Here is a 21,573-nt window from a genome sequence, read left to right as displayed (position 1 = left end):
ACATTTAAAATTTGTTTGAATAAGTACATGGATAGGAAAGGTTTGAATGGATATGGGCCAAGCACAGGCAAGTGGGACTGGTTTAGTTTGGGATCATGGTCAGCATGGACTGGTTAGGCCGAAGGGTCTATTTCCATGCTGTATGTTAAGGGCTTATCATTGTAACCTCACCTCTGGAATTTAGCTCTTTGTCCATGTTTGAATTAAGATCAATAGGCCAAATGGCCTATTCCTTTTCCTTTCTCATATGGTCTTATGGTCAGGAGCTGAGTGGCTCTGGTGGAAGCCAAACTGGGTGTCTCTGAGCAGGTAATTGCTGAGCAGGTGCTGCTTGATAGCACTGTTGATGATACCTTCCATCACTTTACTGATGGCCAAGAGCAGCCGATGGGGTGGTAATTAGTCAGTTTGGAATTTTTCTGCTTTTTGTGTTAGGGAGCATACCTTGACAATTTTCCACGTTGTTACTCAGATGCTAGTACTGTAGCATTTTATATACATCTCAGGTTTGCACTGAGGAAGTCTTGGCGAAATTATTTCTTTAACTTCTGCAGTCTTGGTGTGTAGGTACATTCGCAGCGCCATTCAAGATCTCTATGATTTTGATCCATATAGAGTGTAGGCACAGTAACATACCTCCAAATCAGGATGGTATCTGGCATGGATGGGATCTTGCAAATTGTGGTCTTCCTGTGTAGCTGCAGTGCTTGTCTTTCTAGGTAGTATAAATCATGGGTTTGGAAAATGCAGCTAAAGGAACATTGGTGAATTTCTGCAATTTGTAGATAATACAACCTGCTGCTACTGAGCGGCATAGATAGATGGGGTGCTAATGAATTGAGTTGCTTTCTCCTGCATGTTGTCAAGCTTCTTGAGCGTTGTTGGAGCTGACACTCATCAGGCAAGTGGGGATTATTTCAACACACTGTTGACTTGTGCCATATGTATGTTGGACAGGGTTTGGGGAGCTTGGAGTTGATGTACTCACCGCAGAAATTCCCAAACTACAGCCACGACCTACTTGGGAATGTGAGCTGATACTCGAGCCCCACTAACCCCAGCTGTCCCTGCATTGTTCACACACAGGAGCCAATTAGAGAGTTGTTATCATGCCTATGATTCCTGACCCTAGAGGCTGGTTCTGATTGGAAAACAAGGTTGTCTCTCTGGGCATCTGCTCTGAACACCCACTCACAGTGTTGAGGAGTTTTGCAATCCTCCCTCACTGCTTGATCAAAGCAATAGTGTAAATACATCTCACACAGAGTTCTAATGATTGATTTTAGACCTACAGTATATTCTCTGTCAGTTTCCTTTTTTCAAGCAGTAATTTTTATTTCCATTTTTGTCCACGATACAAAATTATGGAAAACTAAAAAAAATGTGGTCACATTGTTTGTACAGGCTGGCTCAGTTCAGGTTCTGATGAAAAGTAGCCTAGAAGGTGGAGAGTACGGTTTCAATGATGATGATGCTATTAAATGTTAAAAAGAGCTGCTTAACGTTTACCAGATCATTGTCTGGCAATTATGTAGCAAATATGTTACTTGCCACTTTTTTGTCCACACTTAAATGCTGGTCATGTTGCACTATCCTATTTCTGGCAGAAATAAAGCTTCAATAGTTTTTAACAAGGGAAATTGCTGCAGAATCACAAATTATGATTATACTCCCATGTTTCAGAATTGGACCCATGTGAGCAATGGATGAATGAGTTGGAGAAGTGAACTCTGGTTTATTCTCTAAAAAAGACTAAGGTAGGCATGGCTTTCACTTTATCTTTAACAGGAAGGAAGAAATATAGAAATAGGATGTAACTGATCTAGTTACTGAACAGATACTGTTGATTCTAAAATTATTTTGTTTACAAAAAGGATGATTTGTTAGAAGCCTACGAGGTATGGTCAATCTTTAATAAACAAATAAGATGAACAATCAGTCCATGGAAGTATATATCATGGAGTTTGACAGGTTATGTAAAGATGAAAGAAATCCAATCTTGAAATTTTGAAGTCTGATAAAATTTAAGCTATTAGATTGCACATACATGTTTACACTTTTGGTTTTAATAGGTGTTCAATTTTGTGCAACGACTTTCTAAAACAACTTTCTCCCGCTTTCAAAACATTTTGAACTCAACACTGGTGTCCAGTGCAGATACCACAGATCCTTAGACACCACTTCCAACCTCATGACTACAACCATCTAGAAGGACAAGGGCAGCAGATACAATGAAAACCATCACCTGCAGGTTCTCTTCCAAGTCACTCATAATCCTAACTTAGAGAATTATCATCATCTCTTCAGTGTCGCTGGGTAAACATTTTGCAATTCCCTTCCAAATGTCATTGTGGGTCAACCTACAGCACATGGACTGCAGTGTTCAAGAAGGCAGCTCACCATCACCTTCTCAAAGGCAACAAGGGATAGTCAATAAAAGCTGACCTAGCCAATGATGTCCACATCCCATGAGTGAATAAAAAAAGTTACCTTCACAGGACATGTTGAGGATCTTGCATGATACAGAGAATGGAAAATACTATGATTACTGACTTGCAAATTTGAAGAGGCCCTAGTCGCAAGCTCTATATGAGGATGGATTTGCTAAAAGATGGTTAGGCAGGTGTGTGGAGTTGTACTGTGAATAGGTTTCATAATCAAAGGAAAAGTGCAGGATTCAGGTGGTAGCCAACAATGAATAGGTGGGAAATAGGTGGGAAATAGATGGGAAAGCAAGTTGTGATGATAATATGAAGATTCTGTAGACGGATATAGACAGGTTAAGTGAGTGGACAAAAAACTTAGCAGATGAAATTTGATTTGGGGAAATGCGAGATTATATACTTTAGGAGGAAGAGTGCAGGAGCTAAATATTATTGAAATGAAAAAAAGACTACAGAAAACCATAAACTACCATCAGTTCTGAGGAAGGGTCACTTGACCTGAAACATTCATTCTGATTTCTCTCCACAGATGATACCAGACCTGCTGAGCACTTCCAGCAATTTCTGTTTTTATTTTAGAATAGGGGGATTTGGAAGAAATTGTTCACGAATCATAAAAAGCTAACATGATTACAGAATGTCGTCACCCTACACTGTAAAGGTACCTGATTAATGCAATCACCTCTTGAAAGATCTCACATCACTCATGAGTAGAGCCTGTGTGCTCAGACAGGGAAAAAAATATTGACTCTTCCTACTGCAGGTAGGTGGCAGTCATTTTCTATTCCCATTGTGCATTTACAGTTGACACGAATGTGAGTCTCAGGCTCAGTCTGAGGATCAAGGGGCTCCTGAAGCTACATGTCCCTTTCTTTCTGACATTTCCTGTTGAACCCATCAGTACTGAACGTCCGCATACTCCATCATTTTCACTTACATCTTCAACTCTCAATATTTCCGCTAATCCCTGGCTCTATCATTTAATCGTGCCAACCATTCGTGGTGGCTATCAATACACTCCCTCCTTCAGTATCCCATGTCACCCAATACGCTATTGTCTTCCCTCCAATTTATTTATTGAGCTTCCCCTCCCCGCCACTTTCACAATTACAGATTGTGTCCAGCATCCTGCCTCTAATTTCCAGAACTGACTTTCCCAATGATAACCCCCAATGACTTTCTTTGAACTGACCCCAAGGAGTGATAATGGCCTACCTCATGACCTATTTGGATAGACAGCCCATGCTGATGACTAACCAGACTCTGAACTGATCTCTGGGCTATCCCTGACAGACTTTTTGCACTCCATGGACTGGTCAAATTGGAGCTGCAGAACTGACTATAATTCACTTCCCAGTAGTACAGACAGATTTAAACCCACTGCCCCAAGTAGCCCACTGATGGTCCAAGACCCTGAATTGTTTGTAGGGGATGCCCTTGACTTAGCGTGCCAGGACCCATAGAAGGCTTTCTCTTGCCTGATTTAACTGAGAAATACTCTCCTCAGATATTACTTGCCACGCATGCAGTGTGTCTGCTGCATACCCTACTGGCACATGGTGCAGTTTGGAGTTTAACAGAATTTTGTCCGAACCTTTCACTGATGAACGCTGACAATCATGACAAGCTGTCTGGCTTTGTGTCTGTGCGAAAAGCTATAAGTATTTAAAGGTCTGGCTGAGGGAGCAAAGCACAAAAAGCCAAGGCAGAAATGCTGTGAGTGTCAAAGTAAACACAAAGTGAGTGAGAGAACAAGCAAGCAGCCTTGATGTTGCAGCCAGCTCCATGAGCAGGGTACCTGTTCCTGTGTGCAAAGTATCCTTGCAGCAGCATTGCAATGAAAGGGTGCCAGGGTACTCCAAGTGCAGCATTGAGGTGCAAGTGGATCAGAGATGTACCATGAGCACATGGTGAGCTGAGACATGTCAAATACCAATGCCCATGGACAAGGCAATACATTTAGTTGCAGCCCATGGAGTGTGCCCTGAGATATTGCTGATAGATGTTCAAGATATAGATTAAGAAAAGTATGTGCTGAACTGGAGTTGCAAACTAACCACTCTGATCCTCATATCAGAAATTGTCACTGTCTAGTTTCTATCTGGCGGGTGGGAGGATGAAAAGCTGCATATAACTGAGGCAAGGTTAGCTAACAATCAGACGTTGATGCATGCTTATGGATGCAAATAGGTCTCTTGCCAATCACAAGTGAGAATCTTGACTCATCAGTCAACAGTCAGTTAGAAAATAGGATCCTTTGTTCTCCAAAGAAGTTCCTTACTACCCAACTCATATGATTTCACCCAAATTTGCTTGGCAGGATTTTGCCCACAATCTCAAAAGAGTTTCCAAGTGCATTTTTGTAGGTAATTGAAGAGAAGCTGCTAGCTCTATTTTTCCTCTCTAAAGAAGTTATCAACTGGTTCGTACAGACACAGCTGCAGAAAACAATTATCAAAGAACTGAGAGCTTTCAATAACTGCATATTTGCTTTATTTGACTGTATTCAAAAAATAAATATGAAACATCAACCTCAAGTTAATACTTTACATCTCACGGTCAAGCAAAGGATTCTAAACAATATATATTATTTTACCTTCCTTTATATTAAAAAAGCATTTTTATCTTTTTATCTCTGTACCTGTGTGCATGTGTGTACCCTGCATGAAGGCCATATGCTTAACATCATTTTTAAAAATGATTTGCCTTGGGTTTAACGTTTAATACATTTGCTCTTTTTCGAACTCAAAAAAACTTGTTGATTAGCTCTTTATTATGTGGTTAAAAAGTATTTAATTACATTTTTTTATTGCAGTGAAGTATAGCCTCTTGCAAAACCTTAATCTTTGTTGTGACAAACAAACAGGTTGACCTCAGGGGAGCCTGATCACCCTTTCTATCTATTTGTTATTGGGTCAAATATCCATCATCTTTCTACCGCTGTCCTGTGGAGTGAAAGATTAGTTATACCTTTAATCTAATAGTAGCTCCTCAACATGTGTTTAAGTGACTATGTCACAATTATGTCAGTACAAAATGGATCTGGGACCTGAGTGTGTCGGACCTCAAACATGGCCTCTCTTTTCCTCCTTGTAAATAATGTTGTAGTTTAGAAAACCTGATAATATTCACCTATCCACTGCCCAGGCCTTGATCGAACTACTCATCCTGTGTATGTAATGGCTGAGAAGGCCCTTGGATGATCTCATGGCCTCACCCTTAAATCGGCACCAGAATCAAAAATGTAGCATCTTTGACTCAACAGTATTTTGTTAACCTGCATTAAATTTATACTTCACTTGAAAACAAATGCTTTGGAAGCAAAACATTGACGTTCAATGGAATTATCTGGCCTAAATTGAGAATTAATGAATTTTCCATTGAACTGTTCTGAGGAAGGGTCACTGGACCCAAAATGCTAATTCTGACCCAGTGAGCTTTTCCAGCAATTTCTAATTTTGTTTCTGATTTCCAGCATCACAGTTCTTTCTGTTTTTATTGTAATAAAATTACGTTTGTGATTAAACATTTCTGTACAAATAACTAGATTCTTCTCATAACATGGGTATCATTTTGAATTTTATAGATCTGGCAATGCGCTATAACAAGGATGTTAAAAAAATTAGCTCCCATCATGTTATGAGTGTAACTTCTATACTTCAATCTAACTTGTTAATACCACATCCTCCCAAATTGCTATAAAGCATAGCTGCTTGTTCACAGTTCCTTAAAATGAGCAAAATGTTTCAAGTGGTCTTCATTATTTCAATACTAAATGCCTTAGCAGATCATGGCTGTAAGAATACTTAGCAATCGACTCCTTCATATTGAAGTGTAAATAATTCAGTTTTAACTTCATTACTATTTGTAATGATAATCGAGTTTTTTTAATTGTAGGTGTCTGTATGAAAATTATTGGAGGACGTGATGCTAAACCTGGTTCTGGTTCTTTCATGGTATCCATCCAATGTGCAAATGAACATGTTTGTGGAGGAACTTTAATCCATACTCAGTGGGTCTTGACTTCAGCAAACTGTGCAGTGTAAGTTTTGAAACATTTGGTGATTAAGAATATCTTATTTTTCTGAAATAGTAAAATCAGAAATCATAGTCATAAATGAGTATCTGGCTGAATTACTTCACTGCACCAATCCCTTTTGTGAACTATGATCTCTAATACCTACCTTGTCTATGAATCCTTTGAGAAGTCCTTTACAAAATGATGTATTGTTAAAGTTAAATGATAGAAAATCCAAAATTTTGTGTATTCAATGCAGCTTTTTCAGAATTGTTTTAAGAATAATTTTTGGCATTATATTTTAAAGGTTGGCTCATTTACAATTTCAGGATCTGGTTTTGGATCCAGATTGGATGGATAATTTTAAATCTCTTGTTTATTAGCTTCTGGAGAATTACATCAGACATAATTTGAAGTTCCTTTACCCAAATCCATTTATTGTTATGTATTGTAGAAAACCAATTCCATTTCAGGGGAGATTAGCACGGGTAAACATAATGATAAGGATAATAACATACGCCACAAGAATATGAAGTATTGTAGTATATTCTTACAAGGCAGGTTTTGTCCAAAGCAGTACATTATATTTCAAAGTACACAACAGAATCATCAATAACTGAAGGAGGTATAATCCCACTGTACATCCCAAGCATTTGAAAATCTTATTTCAGATTATGTGTTGGTTTGTACTTTCAAGCACACTTATTTTCCCCGTTATGAAGAGGTATTAGTAGATTTACTGATCTGCATCATGAACCCTGGGCAAGGCCTTGAATGGGGCTTGCTGGCTTAAAGACAGAGTCTGACTTACTGAAGCACAGGATTTCCATTAGCTAATTGTTTAAGAATTAGGCACATTGATATAAGATTTTGGGTAAAAGGAGATGTATGGAGAATTTCTTTTATGTAGCAAGCAGTAATAGTTCAGTAGTCACAGCTCACAAAGCTGGTCAAAGTGAGGGTAATCCATGATTTCAAAAGGAAATTGTATAGTCATTTCTGGTAAATAAAGGGACAGAATGGGGGAATGATGATTATTGGATTGCTTTGGAGACAGCCAGCCTGAACATAATAGGCTAAATGGCCTTCTTTTGGACTATAATAAATTTACAATTCTGCGATTCCCTGTTTTTATAGTCTGTATGTTATTTTCTTTCCTAGTGAGAATATTAATAAATCAAAAATTGGCTTGTCTTTGCCATATCTTTGGGATCAGTTTTGTGCAATTCGACACGTAAAGCAGTAATTCTAGGAAATGTACATTTTCATATTTTCCAATGGCAGCTAAAAATCAATATCTCATTTTGGGTTTTTCACAAGATTTTCATAACAAGGTCCAGGAAAATGCATGTTGAAAATGTTAATGGTGATATTTTAATCTCAAATTTTAACTACAGTTCAGTAATTTAACCTGTTATAAAGTTATTACTTTCAAGGGAAAAAAACCACTGTTGTTCTTGGTACCCTGTCCTTGAAAGACAAAAAGAAAGCACAAAACATTAAAGTGATCTTTGCGGAACCGCATCCTGCATACAACAACAAAACAGAACAGAACAACTTGGCACTACTCAAGGTATTTCATGCAAAATGTGTGAATGTTTATCCTGTTACTATTGTATGGACTAAGTCAAAAGTTCATGGTTTAATCGCTAAAATTTTAAATATTTGACAAAAACCCACAGCCTTTAGGTTATGATTTGGAGATGCCGGTGTTGGACTGGGATGTACAAAATTAAAAATCACACAACACCAGGTTATAGTCCAACAGGTTTAATTGGAAGCACACTAGCTTTCGGAACGTCGCTCCTTCATCAGGTGGTAGTGGAGGGCTCAATCCTAACACACAGAATTTATAGCAAAAATTTACAGTGTGATGTAACTGAAATTATACATTGAAATATTGATTGTCTGTTAAGTCTTTCATCTGTTTGAATGCCATGATAGTTTCACTTCTTTCATGTGTAAATCACAAAACCTTTTTTAAAAGTTGCATTCTCAGGTTAGCTGTTAACAATGGGTGATAGCTAGGCACTATTGTCTAGATATCACCTATTGTTAACAGCTAACCTGAGAATGCAACTTTTAAAAAAAGGTTTTGTGATTTACACATGAAAGAAGTGAAACTATCGTGGCATTCAAACAGATGAAAGACTTAACAGACAATCAATTTTTCAATGTATAATTTCAGTTACATCACACTGTAAATTTTTGCTATGAATTCTGTGTGTTAGGATTGAGCCCTCCACTATCACTTGATGAAGGAGCGACATTCTGAAAGCTAGTGTGCTTCCAATTAAACCTGTTGGACTATAACCTGGTGTTGTGTGATTTTTAACTTTGTCTTTAGGTTTTTATACAAATTCTTGAGATGAATTTGGCACTAATCAGAGGAAAATTATAGAAGTTTGTTGTATGTGATAGAATCGTACATCACAATTGAATGTCACTTGGCCTTAGCATTATTATTGTTTAACTTACCCACCCAAGCTTTCCCCTGCAATTCTTTTTTTTCTTCAAGCATTGATGCATTTCTTTTTTAGGTGTTATTATTAAATCAGCTGTCATCACTCTTCCAAGAAGTTACCAATTTTCATAAATCTGTCTCCTATAAACATTCTACCTTTGGAAACAGTTTCTCTTTACTTACTCTAACAAAGTAGTTCATTATTTTGAACATCTCTATGAAATCCCTTTATCTTCTCTGGTACAATGACAGTAGTTATAATTGAGGGTGTATTAACATGTAGTAAAGAGTTGCTGGACTAGAAATCCAGAGTATCAAACCATTACTCTGAAAATATGAGTTCAAATCCCGCCACGTTGTGTGGCAAAACTTAAACACAAGTAAATAATGTAAAATCCCAAAGTGTGGAAAGAGGCCATTCAGCTCATCAAATCTGAATTGACCCTCTAAAGAGTACCCCACCCTATCCTGCATTTCTCATGGCTAACTCATATAGCCTGTACATCCCTGGACATTATGGGCAACTTTATTCCTGATGAAGGGCTTTTGCCCGAAACATCGATTTTGCTGCTCCTCAGATGCTGCCTGAACTGCTGTGCTCTTCCAGCACCACTAATCCAAAATTTAGCATTGCCAATCCACCTCAGCGGCACATTTTTGGACTGTGAGAGGAAACTGGAGAAAACCCACAAAGGCACAGGGAGACTATGCAAACTTCACACAATCACCCAAGAGTGGAACTGAATCCAGGTCCCAGATGCTGTGAGTATTAACCATTGAGCTACCACAACAGCTGGTAATATACCTGAGATATCCAAGCTAAAATACTAATTTTATCAATAATTATATTGCAAGCACAAACTTGTTATAAAACCATATCTGGTCCATTCTTGCCCTTTCAGGAGAGGAAATCTGATGTGTTCTGGCCTACGTATGAGCCCAGACACAAAGCAACAGGATTTACTCTTAACTACCATAGGAGGGCAGTAGTGGCTAGGAAATAAATACTGGTCTTACCATAAAACCCATTTCCAAGAATAAATGTAAAGATGTGTTTCTCCAGCCTATTGTCTCAAACGTCCTTAACTATGGTTCTGCAGCTTTCTAAATTGGGGTGACCCCCAGAATTAAACACAATATTCCAGCTAAGGTCTAAACAGTGTTTTATCAAGGTTGAACATAAGCCCTTCACATTTGTATTCTTCTATTGACAAAACTAAGAACTTCAGATTTATTTTTCAAGACTGTGTCTTGCCACCTTGCCACACGTTCAATGATGTCTGCTCATACTCCCACATCTCTCTTTTTCTACAAGCCTTTTGTAAACCTTTATCACAACATAGTGAATACATTTGGAAAAAAATTTTAAAACCTGCATATGAATACAGAAAAAAATGCACATAGGATTCCAGCATAGAGGTTTCTATTCCAGCAATATCCCCTTTTACATAATATTCTTGAGACAAAGTCTATTATTTTGGGGAGATGGTCTAGTGACTAAGCTATGAATCTAGGGACCTATGTGGAATTTGATTTTAGAAGAAGATCTAGAATTAACAGTCTAATAGCTAAAATGCAACCACTGTCAATTGTCAGGAAACCCCATCTGTTTCACTAAAGGCCTTTATGGAAGGAAAATACCATCCTTTCCTGATCTGGCCTCCATGTGACTCCAGACCCAAAGCAATGTGGTCGACTCTTAACTGCCCTTTGGGGAATTAGGGATGGACAATAAATGATGGCTGAGCCAGTGACATTCACATCTTGTAAAATGAAAATAAAAAATCTTCCTTCTCTCTATTTTAGTTGGATCGAGCTGCAAAACTGAATAAGTTTGTAAAGGTCCTCTCATTGCCAAAATCAACAAAAGATATTAAAAGTGGAACAAAATGCAAGATTCTAGGATGGGGACAAACAACTGTTGACAATGACGATTCATCTGACACTTTGAAAGAAATTATTGTAACTATCATAGACCGGCAACGCTGCAACAGTAAAGACTATTACAACCATGATCCAGTCGTAACAGATGATATGTTATGTGCTGGTGATGCAAACCGGATGTCCAAAATGTGCAGGGTAAGTTAAAAATAATGTTATAAACTCCATTGTTAAATACATATTAAGTGAATAATTGATCCGACTAAAATACTATATTGGTCCTTATGCCTAAGTGGAAATAGACAACAGCCTGTCAACAAAGTTGGGCAAAGCAGAGGTCAATGGGATTGATCCAGAATTGCTGAAGAACATCAGATCACAGTGGCTAGCAAAGCTCTTTATGATTCCAAACATCAGGCATTAATCAAAGAGAGTGACCATAATTACGAAATCCGGGAGACCACTGTATGGTTCTTATAGATAAGGACCATCCCGTTACAATCAATAAATTAGAAGAGCCCGCAGTTCCTCCTGCTGCACAGGCTTAGGCCCATCCTGGAATCAACAAAGGCCCCATGTTGCAACTGAAGAAGAGTCTTTTTTCTCAAAAATAATGGCTTTAATAGAACTGGGAACCAACATAGATTGAGATGGTCTAACAAGTTGGATCAAAGATATAGAATGATTACAGCACCACAGGAGTCCATTTAGCCTATTCACATGTATTTTGGCCCTCAGCAAGAGTAAATCATCTAATCCAAGTCCCTGGTCTTTGGTCATACCTCTGATCAACATTTCTTTTCAAGACTTTATTTCAGTTCCCCTTTGTAAACCATTTCAGGTTTTCTTGCCCATGTTTGACCTGATACCATGAGATATCATGAGGTCCAGAGTCAATGTTGAGGTCTCTCACGGCAATTCTTGCCTCTGATGGGACAGGATATGTCCAGGGATGATGAGAATGTTGTCTGCGACTCCACCTGTAAAGTATGATTCTATGAGTAGGTCAGACTGTTGGCTGACTGTTGTGAAACAGCTAATTCCGGTTTGGTACTAATCCATAGATATCATAAGGGCTTACAGAGCTGCGTTTGCTGTCGTTGTTTCCGGAGCCGAGGTCAATGTCAGGTTGTTCAGCCATTTTTATTCCTCTTTTGGGACATTTTAGTGACTCTTTCAACTGAATGGCTTTCTAGAGCATTTCACAGGGCAGTTAAGAATCAACCACATTAGTCTGGAGTCACATGCAGTCCAGACAAGGTAAAGGAAATGAAATGAGCCAGATATATTTTTACAACGGTGTACAATGTCATCATTAGATATTTTAAATTCTAGACTTTTAAAAATGGACCCTTGAAACAGGTCCTCCAGGTCTCTGGATTGTTAGTCAAATGACAATAGCACCCTGCATCATTGTCAGTTCCTGAATGGAAAGATCAGTGACTAGAAGGCATAGATTGAAAGTGATTGGTAGAAGGATTAGGAAGGAGATTAGAAGAAGATTTCATTTTCACTCAGAGGATAGTAGGGGTTCTGGAATTCCTAATGAAGAGCTTATGCTCAAAATGTCGATTTTCCTGCTCCATGGATGCTTTTCCAGCACCACACTCTTGACTCTGATCACCAGCATCTGCAGTCCCCCACTACTCCAACATAATGGTACGGATGATGTGTTATTCAGATCAACAAGCTTACAAACAATTCTAACTATTTATTTAATTGAATGTGGTGGGCAGCTAACTTTGATATCTACCCACCTTGTGTATTGTGAGAATAAGCTTGTAGGTAGGTGAAAAGGGAGGTGAAAAGGTAGTCCCTCCGTGACTACCTGGTCAGGTCCACGCCCCCCCTACGACCCACCCTCCCATCCTGGCACTTTCCCCTGCCACCGCAGGAACTGTAAAACCTGTGCCCACACCTCCTCCCTCACCTCTATCCAAGGCCCTAAAGGAGCCTTCCATATCCATCAAAGCTTTACCTGCACATCCACTAATATCATTTATTGTATCCGTTGCTCCCGATGCGGTCTCCTCTACATTGGGGAGACTGGGCGCCTCCCAGAGCGCTTTAGGGAACATCTCCGAGACACCTGCACCAATCAACCAAACCGCCCCATGGCCCAACATTTCAACTTCCCCTCCCACTCTGCCGAGGATATGGAGGTGCTGGGCCTCCTTCACCGCCACTCCCTCACCACCAGATGCCTGGAGGAAGAACGCCTCATCTTCCGCCTCGGAACACTTCAACCCCAGGGCATCAATGTGGACTTCAACAGCTTCCTCATTTCCCCTTTCCCCACCTCATCCTAGTTTCAAACTTCCAGCTCCACACTGTCCCCTTGACTTATCCGGACTTGTCCGACCTGCCTAGCTCCTTTTCCACCTATCCACTCCACCCTCTCCTCCCTGACCTATCACCTTCATCTCCTCCCCCACTGACCTATTGTACTCTATGCTACTCTCTCCCCACCCCCAACCTCCCCTAGCTTATCTCTCCATGCTTCAGACTCTCTGCCTTTATTCCTGATGAAGGGCTTTTGCCCGAAACGTCGATTTTGCTGAAGCTCCTCGATGCTGCCTGAATTGCTGTGCTCTTCCAGCACCATTGATCCAGAATCTGGTTTCCAGCATCTGCAGTCATTGTTTTTACCTTGAAAAGGGAGGGAGTTGTGTCTTCTGTTAAGATGAGGGGGAGTAAGGCGTCTGAGCCCGGGGTTCATCCACTTTTCTTTTTGTTTCTTTTCATCTCTTTTCTTTGTTTTTTGTTTTTCTCTTTTATTTTACTTAAATTTTGTTGAAGTGCAAAACAATTCTCCATTGGAACTATTCATCTGGATTTTTAAATAGTTTGTGCAGAAGTCTATGAAATAAATAATGCTGGTGCTTCAAGCAATAATGCTGATGACAATACTGAGAGGACAGAATCACAGCTATAATGTGGGTCCAACATCAGTCACAACAATAAGTTCAACATCATCAATGTTAGAATTGGAATGTTTGGTTGGAGGCTAACAACACTAAAGCTTTGGTCTTTAGGATAACAATACTTTAAGACTGGAGAACGAAAGTTGCAGTAAATGTTTGCAGTGTCACCTGATCAATGACTAACATCTGTCAGTTTGACATATCCTCTTGATCATCAGAATCTCCCCTCAAACATCAGCAATGCGGCCTTTGTGTGAAGCCACAGAAAATGGGGGAGATTCTAAACGAGTATTTTGCATTAGTATTTACTGTGGAAAAGGACATGGAAGGTATAGAATGTAGGGAAATAGATTGTGACATCTTGAAAAATGTCCATATTACAGAGGAGGAAGTGCTGGATGTCTTGAAACACATAAAAGTGGATAAATCCCCAGGACCTGATCAGGTGTTCCCTAGTAACAAAAGATTGATGACGGCAGAGTGTTAGATGTGATCTATATGGATTTCAATAAGGCGTTCAACAAGGTTCCCCATGGGAGACTGACTAGCAAAGTTAGATCTCACAGAATACAGGGAGAACTAGCCATTTGGATACAGAATTGGCTCAAAGGTAGCAGACCAAGGGTAGTGGTGGAGGGTTGTTTTTCAGACTGGTGGCCTGTGACCAGTGGAGTGCCAAAAGGATCAATGTTGGGTCCACTACTTTTTGTCATTTATATAAATGATTTGGATGTGACCATAAGAGGTACAGTTAGTAAGTTTGCAGATGACACCAAAATTTGAGGTGTAGTGGACAGCAAAGAGGGTTACCTCAGAGTACAACAGGATCTTGATCAGATGGGTCAGTGCCCTGAGAAGTGGCAGATACAGTTTAATTCAGATAAATGTGAGGTGCTGCATTTTGGGAAAGTAAATCTTAGCAGGACTTATACACTTAATGGTAAGTTCCTAGGGAGTGTTGCTGAACAAAGAGACTTTGGAGTGCAGGCTCGTAGCTCCTTGAAAGTGGAGTCGCAGGTAGATAGGATAGTGAAGAAGGTATTTGGTATGCTTTCCTTTATTGGTCAGAGTATTGAGCACAGGAGTTGGGAGGTTATGTTGTGGCTGTACAGGACATTGGTTAGGCCACTTTTGGAATATTGTGTGCAATTCTGGTCTCCTTCCTATTGGAAACATGTTGTGAAGCTTGAAAAGGTTCAGAAAAGATTTACAAGTATGTTGCCAGATTTGGAGGATTTGAGGTATAGGGAGAGGCTGAACAGGCTGGGGCTGTTTTCCCTGGAGTGTCAGAGGCTGAGGGGTGACCTTATAGAGGTTTACAAAATCATGAGGGGCATGGATAGGATAAATAGACAAAGGATCTAAGGGGCAACCTTTTCATGCAGAGAATGGCACGTGTATGGAATGAGCTGTCAGAGAAGTGATGGAGGCTGGTACAATTGCAACATTTAAAAGGCATTTGGATTGGTATATGAATAGGAAGTGTTTAGAGGGATATGGGCCGGGTGCTGCAGGTGGGACTAGATTGGGTTGGGATATCTGGTCGGCATGGATGAAATGAACTGAAGGGTCTGTTTGTGTGCTGTACATCTCTATGACTCTATGACCCGATGAAATCAAACTAGTAAACAGCTCCTGAATAAACAATTTGTTTGACTAATCTTGACACAGGCCAGAAAGAATTTGCTGTATTAAGGTACTTTTAATCTTGTTGCCTTTTGCAGCAGCCATTTTTAAATACAATATAAAGTTCTAATATATTATACATTATGTCACAGGGTGATGCAGGTGGACCATTGATATGTAAAACTCTGGGAAAACAGTTCGCTGGCATTGCTGCCTTTGGAAAGAGTTGTGAGACCAAGAATCAACCTGGAATTTATACACGTTTATCGAAGAATTACGTTAAGTGGATAAAGAAAACCATGAAAAGGCCAATGGGCAACACCACATTTAAGTAAATTGATAAGAATGATTTGGTTAAAAAGTAAATGTGTGTACTTTAGGTAATGATTTTGAATATATCACCTGCTAAATATGTTAAAATGTCTCCGCATTTGTTCACTAGTCTCATAACTTGGCTGAGCAGCTTCCAAATTTTGAGATCTAAACCAAAATATCAGAATTCTGCAAGGGAAAAGTTAGCTAATTATTGTCAAATTTAGCTGAGTGGTATTCCAAAGGATTGGATGTTTCTTTGGTCAAATAAGTTGTGGTAAGCATCTCCTCATTACTATGGAAAGAGCAGAACATTTTCTCACAATTATATAAATTACCAGCTTTGATTTTATTTTCAATATAATGATGTATTCTGGTCTATTCATTATGTATAAAAGGAATAAAAGATTTTTTAGACAAAAGTAAACATTACTTAAATGATTATCTATTGCTGTAGCTTTTACAAAATATTATGTGAAGTCACCATAGTCCAAGACCAGAGGACTCCTGTCTCACTGAGAGTGGGATAACTGGCAGTGAGTTTAACCGGATGATGAGGGGCAAGGTTGAGAAGATGAGACCTTCAAAGTAACCTTAGCCAGTGCAGGATTTGAACCTATGCTGTTTGTGACACTTTGCATCATAAACTATCTGGCCAGCCAACCGTGTTAACCACCCTCCAAATAATGCCATTGGATGTTAAATACATTTGAAATAAAGAACAGCATGTATCTGGAGATATTTTATTCTTTTTGATACCTTCACCATAATCAGCATTATTTTCTTCCTGTTCTTTTTTATATGATGTTACGGAATCTTTAAATAATGATAGCTGAGTGGAATGCACTTAATCTTGTATTTTCCATATTCTCCTAAAGCCCCTTATCGGCTGCTTGTGACTTCATTGATAGCCACGATTGAGATAACAGAATGATGAAAATCCTTATATGCTAACTGGGTTTGAATTATTATGACACTGTGTTATTCTCTTTAGAGTCTGTATTTTAAATAATAAATGCAACAAACATAACTACCTTTATGAATTATGGACAACAGCATTTAAGCTTTTGATATCAAGTTTGGTATCTTTTTTGATTCCAGCTGTTTTGGCATGGCATCTATTGTGGCTGTGTCCACTGGATCCATCTAAGATGGCTTGGATAGATTTAATACCATCAATCCTTTTTTATGAGTACCAGTCCAGTTACTGATATCAAATGGGGAAGAATGGCCACATGACATCTTTGGCTAAAGTGAGAGTAGACCCTTATAAATAGAATAAGGTCATTACATCGAACTCAATGCAGAGCTTTTAAACTTCTTCCTGCTGTTGCCCCCCCCCCCCCCCCCGTCCCCATTGGAAGTTTGAAAGTCATTACGAGCCTTGGTCAGAGCTTTGAGGGGTCGAGTGAGGTGTCTGGGGCTTAGAGCCAGGGATTCAGTTTGTGAGCAGCTATTGATGTCAAAATAAGCCAAATGGAATGCCAGGTCAATACAAGTTTTTGTTTATTTGTGAAGTGCCAGAGTAAAATAATGTGCCAGCATACAATAGCCTTCAATAGGGTAGTATGCTGGACATCAAATCTTGCTCTATCCAGAGTCCTTACAAAAGTTAAAGATTTCATCTAAGTGTGCAGAATTACCCAATTTATCCAACATTTTATACCCAGGTTAACAGAAAGTTTGGACCAGGTTTCTGTACTTAATAAGAATGACTATTACAAATAAGTGGATTCTAGTTGCAGGTAAACAAGTACTGTTGACATATAACTCTACTAGCTCAAACTGTTTCCGTTTTAAAACTCCCCTTACACAAACAGACAAAAGAAAAATTGGTGTTATGGGTGGAGGGAAAGACTGAAAAGGCAGCTCGATGCCACTGTACATTATTCTTTTGCCCCTGCCCATAGAGCTCACTGGGATGATGTTTCTGGCTTGCCAGGACCTGCAGCTCCTCCATCTCTCTTCTTCAGGTACTTTCTATTTGTTTGCAGGAGATACAGAGAGACTAATTCACAATTAATAAAGTCTCTGACTTACTGGTAAAACCCAACAGCGCACAGCAACTGGTAAGGGAAAATAAAGGAACTTTCTTCAGACTTTAGGTGGATTTTACAGAGGAAAAGACACCACTTCCCCTTCCGGAGATCTGAAGGCTCGTACCTATATCTTTCACATCCACAAGCTATTCAACTACCTTAGAGCCAAATGTATAGCTGCTAGGAGGCAGAAAGCTTTTGACATTGACAAATGGTCATCATTCCACAGATCAATTAGTTATTTGTTTCTGGCTGAATCACCCTTTGTACATTGCCCTTGGCTCCAGTGCTGCAGTAACTTTTCCCATTGCTTGAACAAGTGGCAGAATAAAATAGACTTCCAATCAGACCCAGTAATTTGCTTTTTAAAAGTGTAGCAATCCCTTCTACAATCCTTTGCTTTTAAAACAGCCATTTCCCATTTAGGTCCACAATTTAAAATGCAGCAAAATAACAAAAAAGGTCTTTACCTGAGTACTGTACCAGAATTACAAAGCCAACCAAAATACAGTACAATAACCATACCTGTTGTGATAAAACCTAATGCATTCTAATTCTAATTCTAAATAGGAATATAAGAAATTTCACTATTGTAATCTTGTTAAAATGAAACCAAACCACAGCTTATGGCCTTCAATGGCACATCAAAGTTTCAAAAGAAAAGAAAACAACAGCATTAGAAATTAGTAGGTGGCACAGTGGCACAGTGGTTAGCACTGCTGCCTCATAGTGCCAGAGACCCAGGTTCAATTCCCACCTCAGGTAACTGCCTGTCTGGAGTTTGCCCCGTTCTCCCCAGGGGCTCCGGTTTCCTCCCATAGTCCAAAGATGTGCAGGTTAGGTGAATTAGCCATGCTAAATTGCCCATAGTGTTAGGTGAAGGGGTAAATGTAGGGGGGTCGGTGTGGACTTGTTGGGCCGAAGGGCCTGCTTCCACACTGTAAATAATCTAAACTTTAAAAGGGCACTGATCTGACCATAATGTGACACATGTAGGTGCATGTTGCTGTACAACCTGTCAAAATCTGGCAGTGTAGATAATGTTGCACATCTCATCTCTGATGTGACATCAAGAATTGATCAGTATCAAGATATTGCATCAGCATGCGAAAGTATGTACTGAGAAAAGGAACCATAATTTCCAATGTGCAAAGTACAGCATCAGGATAGCTATACTTCATACTAAACCAGAATTCCAATGGAGACATTGTGATGCCTGAGGTTTGATCTTATGAAATTTTGTTGCACTTCTTAATTTCAGTTGTGAGCAAATCCAGCAATTCAGACTGACATTATAGAGTGTTTTGGATCTGAGCAAACACCACACAATCTACAGGATGTGAAGTGCATTCCCAGACAATTGAAAAGTTCATCAGAGGGGGTCCCAACAACAGACAATAGACAATAGGTACAGGAGTAGGTCATTCGGCCCTTCAAGCCAGCACCATCATTCATTATGATCATAGCTGATTAGTATCCTGTTCCTGCCTTACCTCCATAGCCTTTGATTCCACTATCTTTAAGAGCTCTATCCAACTCTTTCTTGAAAGTATCCAGAGACTTGGCCTCCACTGCTTTCTGGGGCAGAGCATTCCATACACCCACCACTCTCTGGGCGAAGAAGTTTCTCCTCAACTCTGTTCTAAATGGCCTACCCCTTATTTTTAAACTGTGTCCTCTGGTTCTGGACTCACCCATCAGCAGAAACATGCTTCATGCCTCCAGAGTGTCCAATCCTTTAATAATCTTATACATCTCAGTCAGATCCCCTCTCATCCTTCTCAACTCAAGTGTATACAAGCCCAGTCACTCCAATCTTTCAACATATGTTAGTCCTGCCATTCCGAGAATTTACCTCATGAACCTAAGCTGCACTCTCTCTATAGCCAGAATGTCCTTCCTCAAATTTGGAGACCAAAACTGCACATAATACTCCAGGTGTGGTCTCGCCAGGGCCCTGTAGAGCTGCAGAAGGACCTCTTTGCCCCTGCACTCAATTCCTCTTGTTATGAAGGCCAGCATGCCATTAGCTTTCTTCACTGCCTGCTGTACCTGCATGCTTGCTTTCATTGACTGATGTACAAGAACACCTAGATCTCGTTGTACTGCCCCTTTACCTAACTTGACTCCATTTAGATAGTAATCTGCCTTCCTGTTCTTGCCACCAAAGTGGATAACCACACATTTATCCACATTAAACACTCAGTCAGAAAGAAGAATGCAATGTTTAATGATGGTTACATCTTTACCCATACATAAATGGGGATGTCTACATTTTTCTCTGACAACTAATGCCCTTTAGGGAGTAGATCAGCCATCTTTACTTAGTCTGGCCTACATGGGACCCAAGACCCACCAGCAATGTGGTTGACACTTTACTGCTGACAGGACAATTACAAGAATGTAGAGTCGAGGTTAAAATCAGGTCATCCATGATCTTATTGAGCGACGAAGCAGGTTCAAAAGGTCTAGTGACTTACTATTGTTCCTTGTTCATATGTTCCTTGTTTTCAAGAAGGATATAAATACAGTTCTGAGGACTAAATGGATTGAAAGTTATGTGGAGAAAGCGAGAACACAGTACTGAGTTGGATGACCAGCCATGATCATATTATAGTGGAGTGGGCTTGAAGGGCCAAATGGCCTATTACTGCTCCTCTTTTCTAGTTTTTGTCTTCAAATGTAAAAATATTCGTATGAACAATTAAAGAAGAAATCTTTTCATGGCTATCGCCTAGAGGTAGGCAATTGCAGGCAATAGTAGATCCCAAAATAGTTGGGATTTGGTCAGGTTTGAATCTTAAAAGTTTCAGGTCTGAAGTCACTGTTAAAAATAAGGGTTTACCCATTTGAAGCAGAAGTAAGGAGAAATATTGTTGTGGATGGTCATGACTTTTTGAAGCTCTCTTCCTCAAAAGACAGTAGAAGCTGATTAGTGTAATCTTTTTGAGGCAAAGGTGGATAGATCTTGATAAACAAGAGATTTACTGATGATCAGTGTATGTAAAATGTGGATTAATCAGATCAGCAATGCTCTTATTGAATGGTGGAGCAGGTTCGAGGAGCTACATGACTTACTCTTTCCATTAATTCCAATGATTAAGTCATCTGGAATCTTCCTGTTTTCATTTTTATTGAAGATGGGTGATTAATCTGCTGTCAGTATTAGATAGCCATTGGTCATTTAAGAATGCTATACTTTATGTTTTTAACCCATTCTAGTCAGTTTTCCCTCAGGAAATGAAAGAAGCAAAAGTCTTGATATAAGGTCATGTAAATACCTTCTCGGCAATGCCTGTGAGGTTGGCAACCCAATAAGTTGTATAGTGAATCATGCCCTACAATGCACCTCCTCACTGCCACAATCTACACTCTCTTCCCTAATCACTACCTTACTCCCTTAACCACTGTCATCATGGTCTCTCACCTCCCCAGCTTCACTTTCCCTCTAATTCCCAACCTCTGTATTCCATTCTCCCTCAGGCAACAGTTAGCCAGCCTAAAAAGAAATGGCAAAACCACAGGAAACTTGGAAGTTTCCTTTCTCAAACCCTACCCCATGTGGAATCCCTGTGATTGGATCAAGGCTACAGAATAGTATGAATACACTAAACGGTTTGTAATACAATCATATTTGGTGTCAGGTTTGAATTCCCCTGTAATTCTAAAGTAAACACTTTTTTTTTTAGTTTGTACCACATACCAACATCTGTGCATTGAGTAAAATAATTCTAAGCATTATTTTTGTTGGAAACTTGCTAATTCAATAACTAAATCATTTCCATTGTCCATTTCATTCAGCATGTTAAAGATGTGGAAAGAAAACAGACCTTGGGGATTGGTTGTCTGTGTTACAAGCCATCCA

The 21,573-nt window shown here is 39.5% G+C and overlaps 1 protein-coding gene across 2 annotated transcripts; it reads left to right on the top strand.

The window, feature by feature from the left end:
* Positions 1-6,147: 6,147 nt before the first annotated feature.
* Positions 6,148-21,524, top strand: LOC122554927 (granzyme K-like). 2 transcript variants are annotated; one of them, XR_015757704.1, is made up of 6 exons: positions 6,148-6,240; positions 6,342-6,486; positions 7,885-8,035; positions 10,733-11,005; positions 15,510-16,257; positions 21,510-21,524. XR_015757704.1 is itself a non-coding variant. In XM_043700343.2 (5 exons), exons 1-5 carry the CDS (start codon positions 6,177-6,179, stop codon positions 15,690-15,692), a joined length of 816 nt encoding a protein of 271 aa, XP_043556278.2. In that variant the 5' UTR covers positions 6,148-6,176; the 3' UTR covers positions 15,693-16,406. The 2 variants fall into 2 exon arrangements, 1 of the variants encoding a protein (XP_043556278.2); XM_043700343.2 differs by lacking the exon at positions 21,510-21,524 and having other exon boundaries at positions 15,510-16,406.
* Positions 21,525-21,573: the final 49 nt, after the last annotated feature.

This window comes from Chiloscyllium plagiosum, unplaced genomic scaffold, assembly GCF_037043375.1.
Source record: "Chiloscyllium plagiosum isolate Xiang-an unplaced genomic scaffold, Cpla_swu_hap1 HiC_scaffold_1, whole genome shotgun sequence".
NCBI lineage: Eukaryota > Metazoa > Chordata > Chondrichthyes > Orectolobiformes > Hemiscylliidae > Chiloscyllium > Chiloscyllium plagiosum.
Note: the sequence above shows the minus strand (reverse complement) of the source record. Positions and strands in the feature narration are given on the sequence as shown.

Coding starts and splice junctions, on each gene's coding strand:
- LOC122554927 (XM_043700343.2), top strand. CDS start 6,177: ATGAGCAAAATGTTTCAAGTGGTCTTCATTATTTCAATACTAAATGCC. Junction 6,241..6,341: donor TGCCTTAGCAGATCATGGCT/GTAAGAATACTT, acceptor TTTTAATTGTAG/GTGTCTGTATGAAAATTATT. Junction 6,487..7,884: donor ACTTCAGCAAACTGTGCAGT/GTAAGTTTTGAA, acceptor CCTGTTATAAAG/TTATTACTTTCAAGGGAAAA.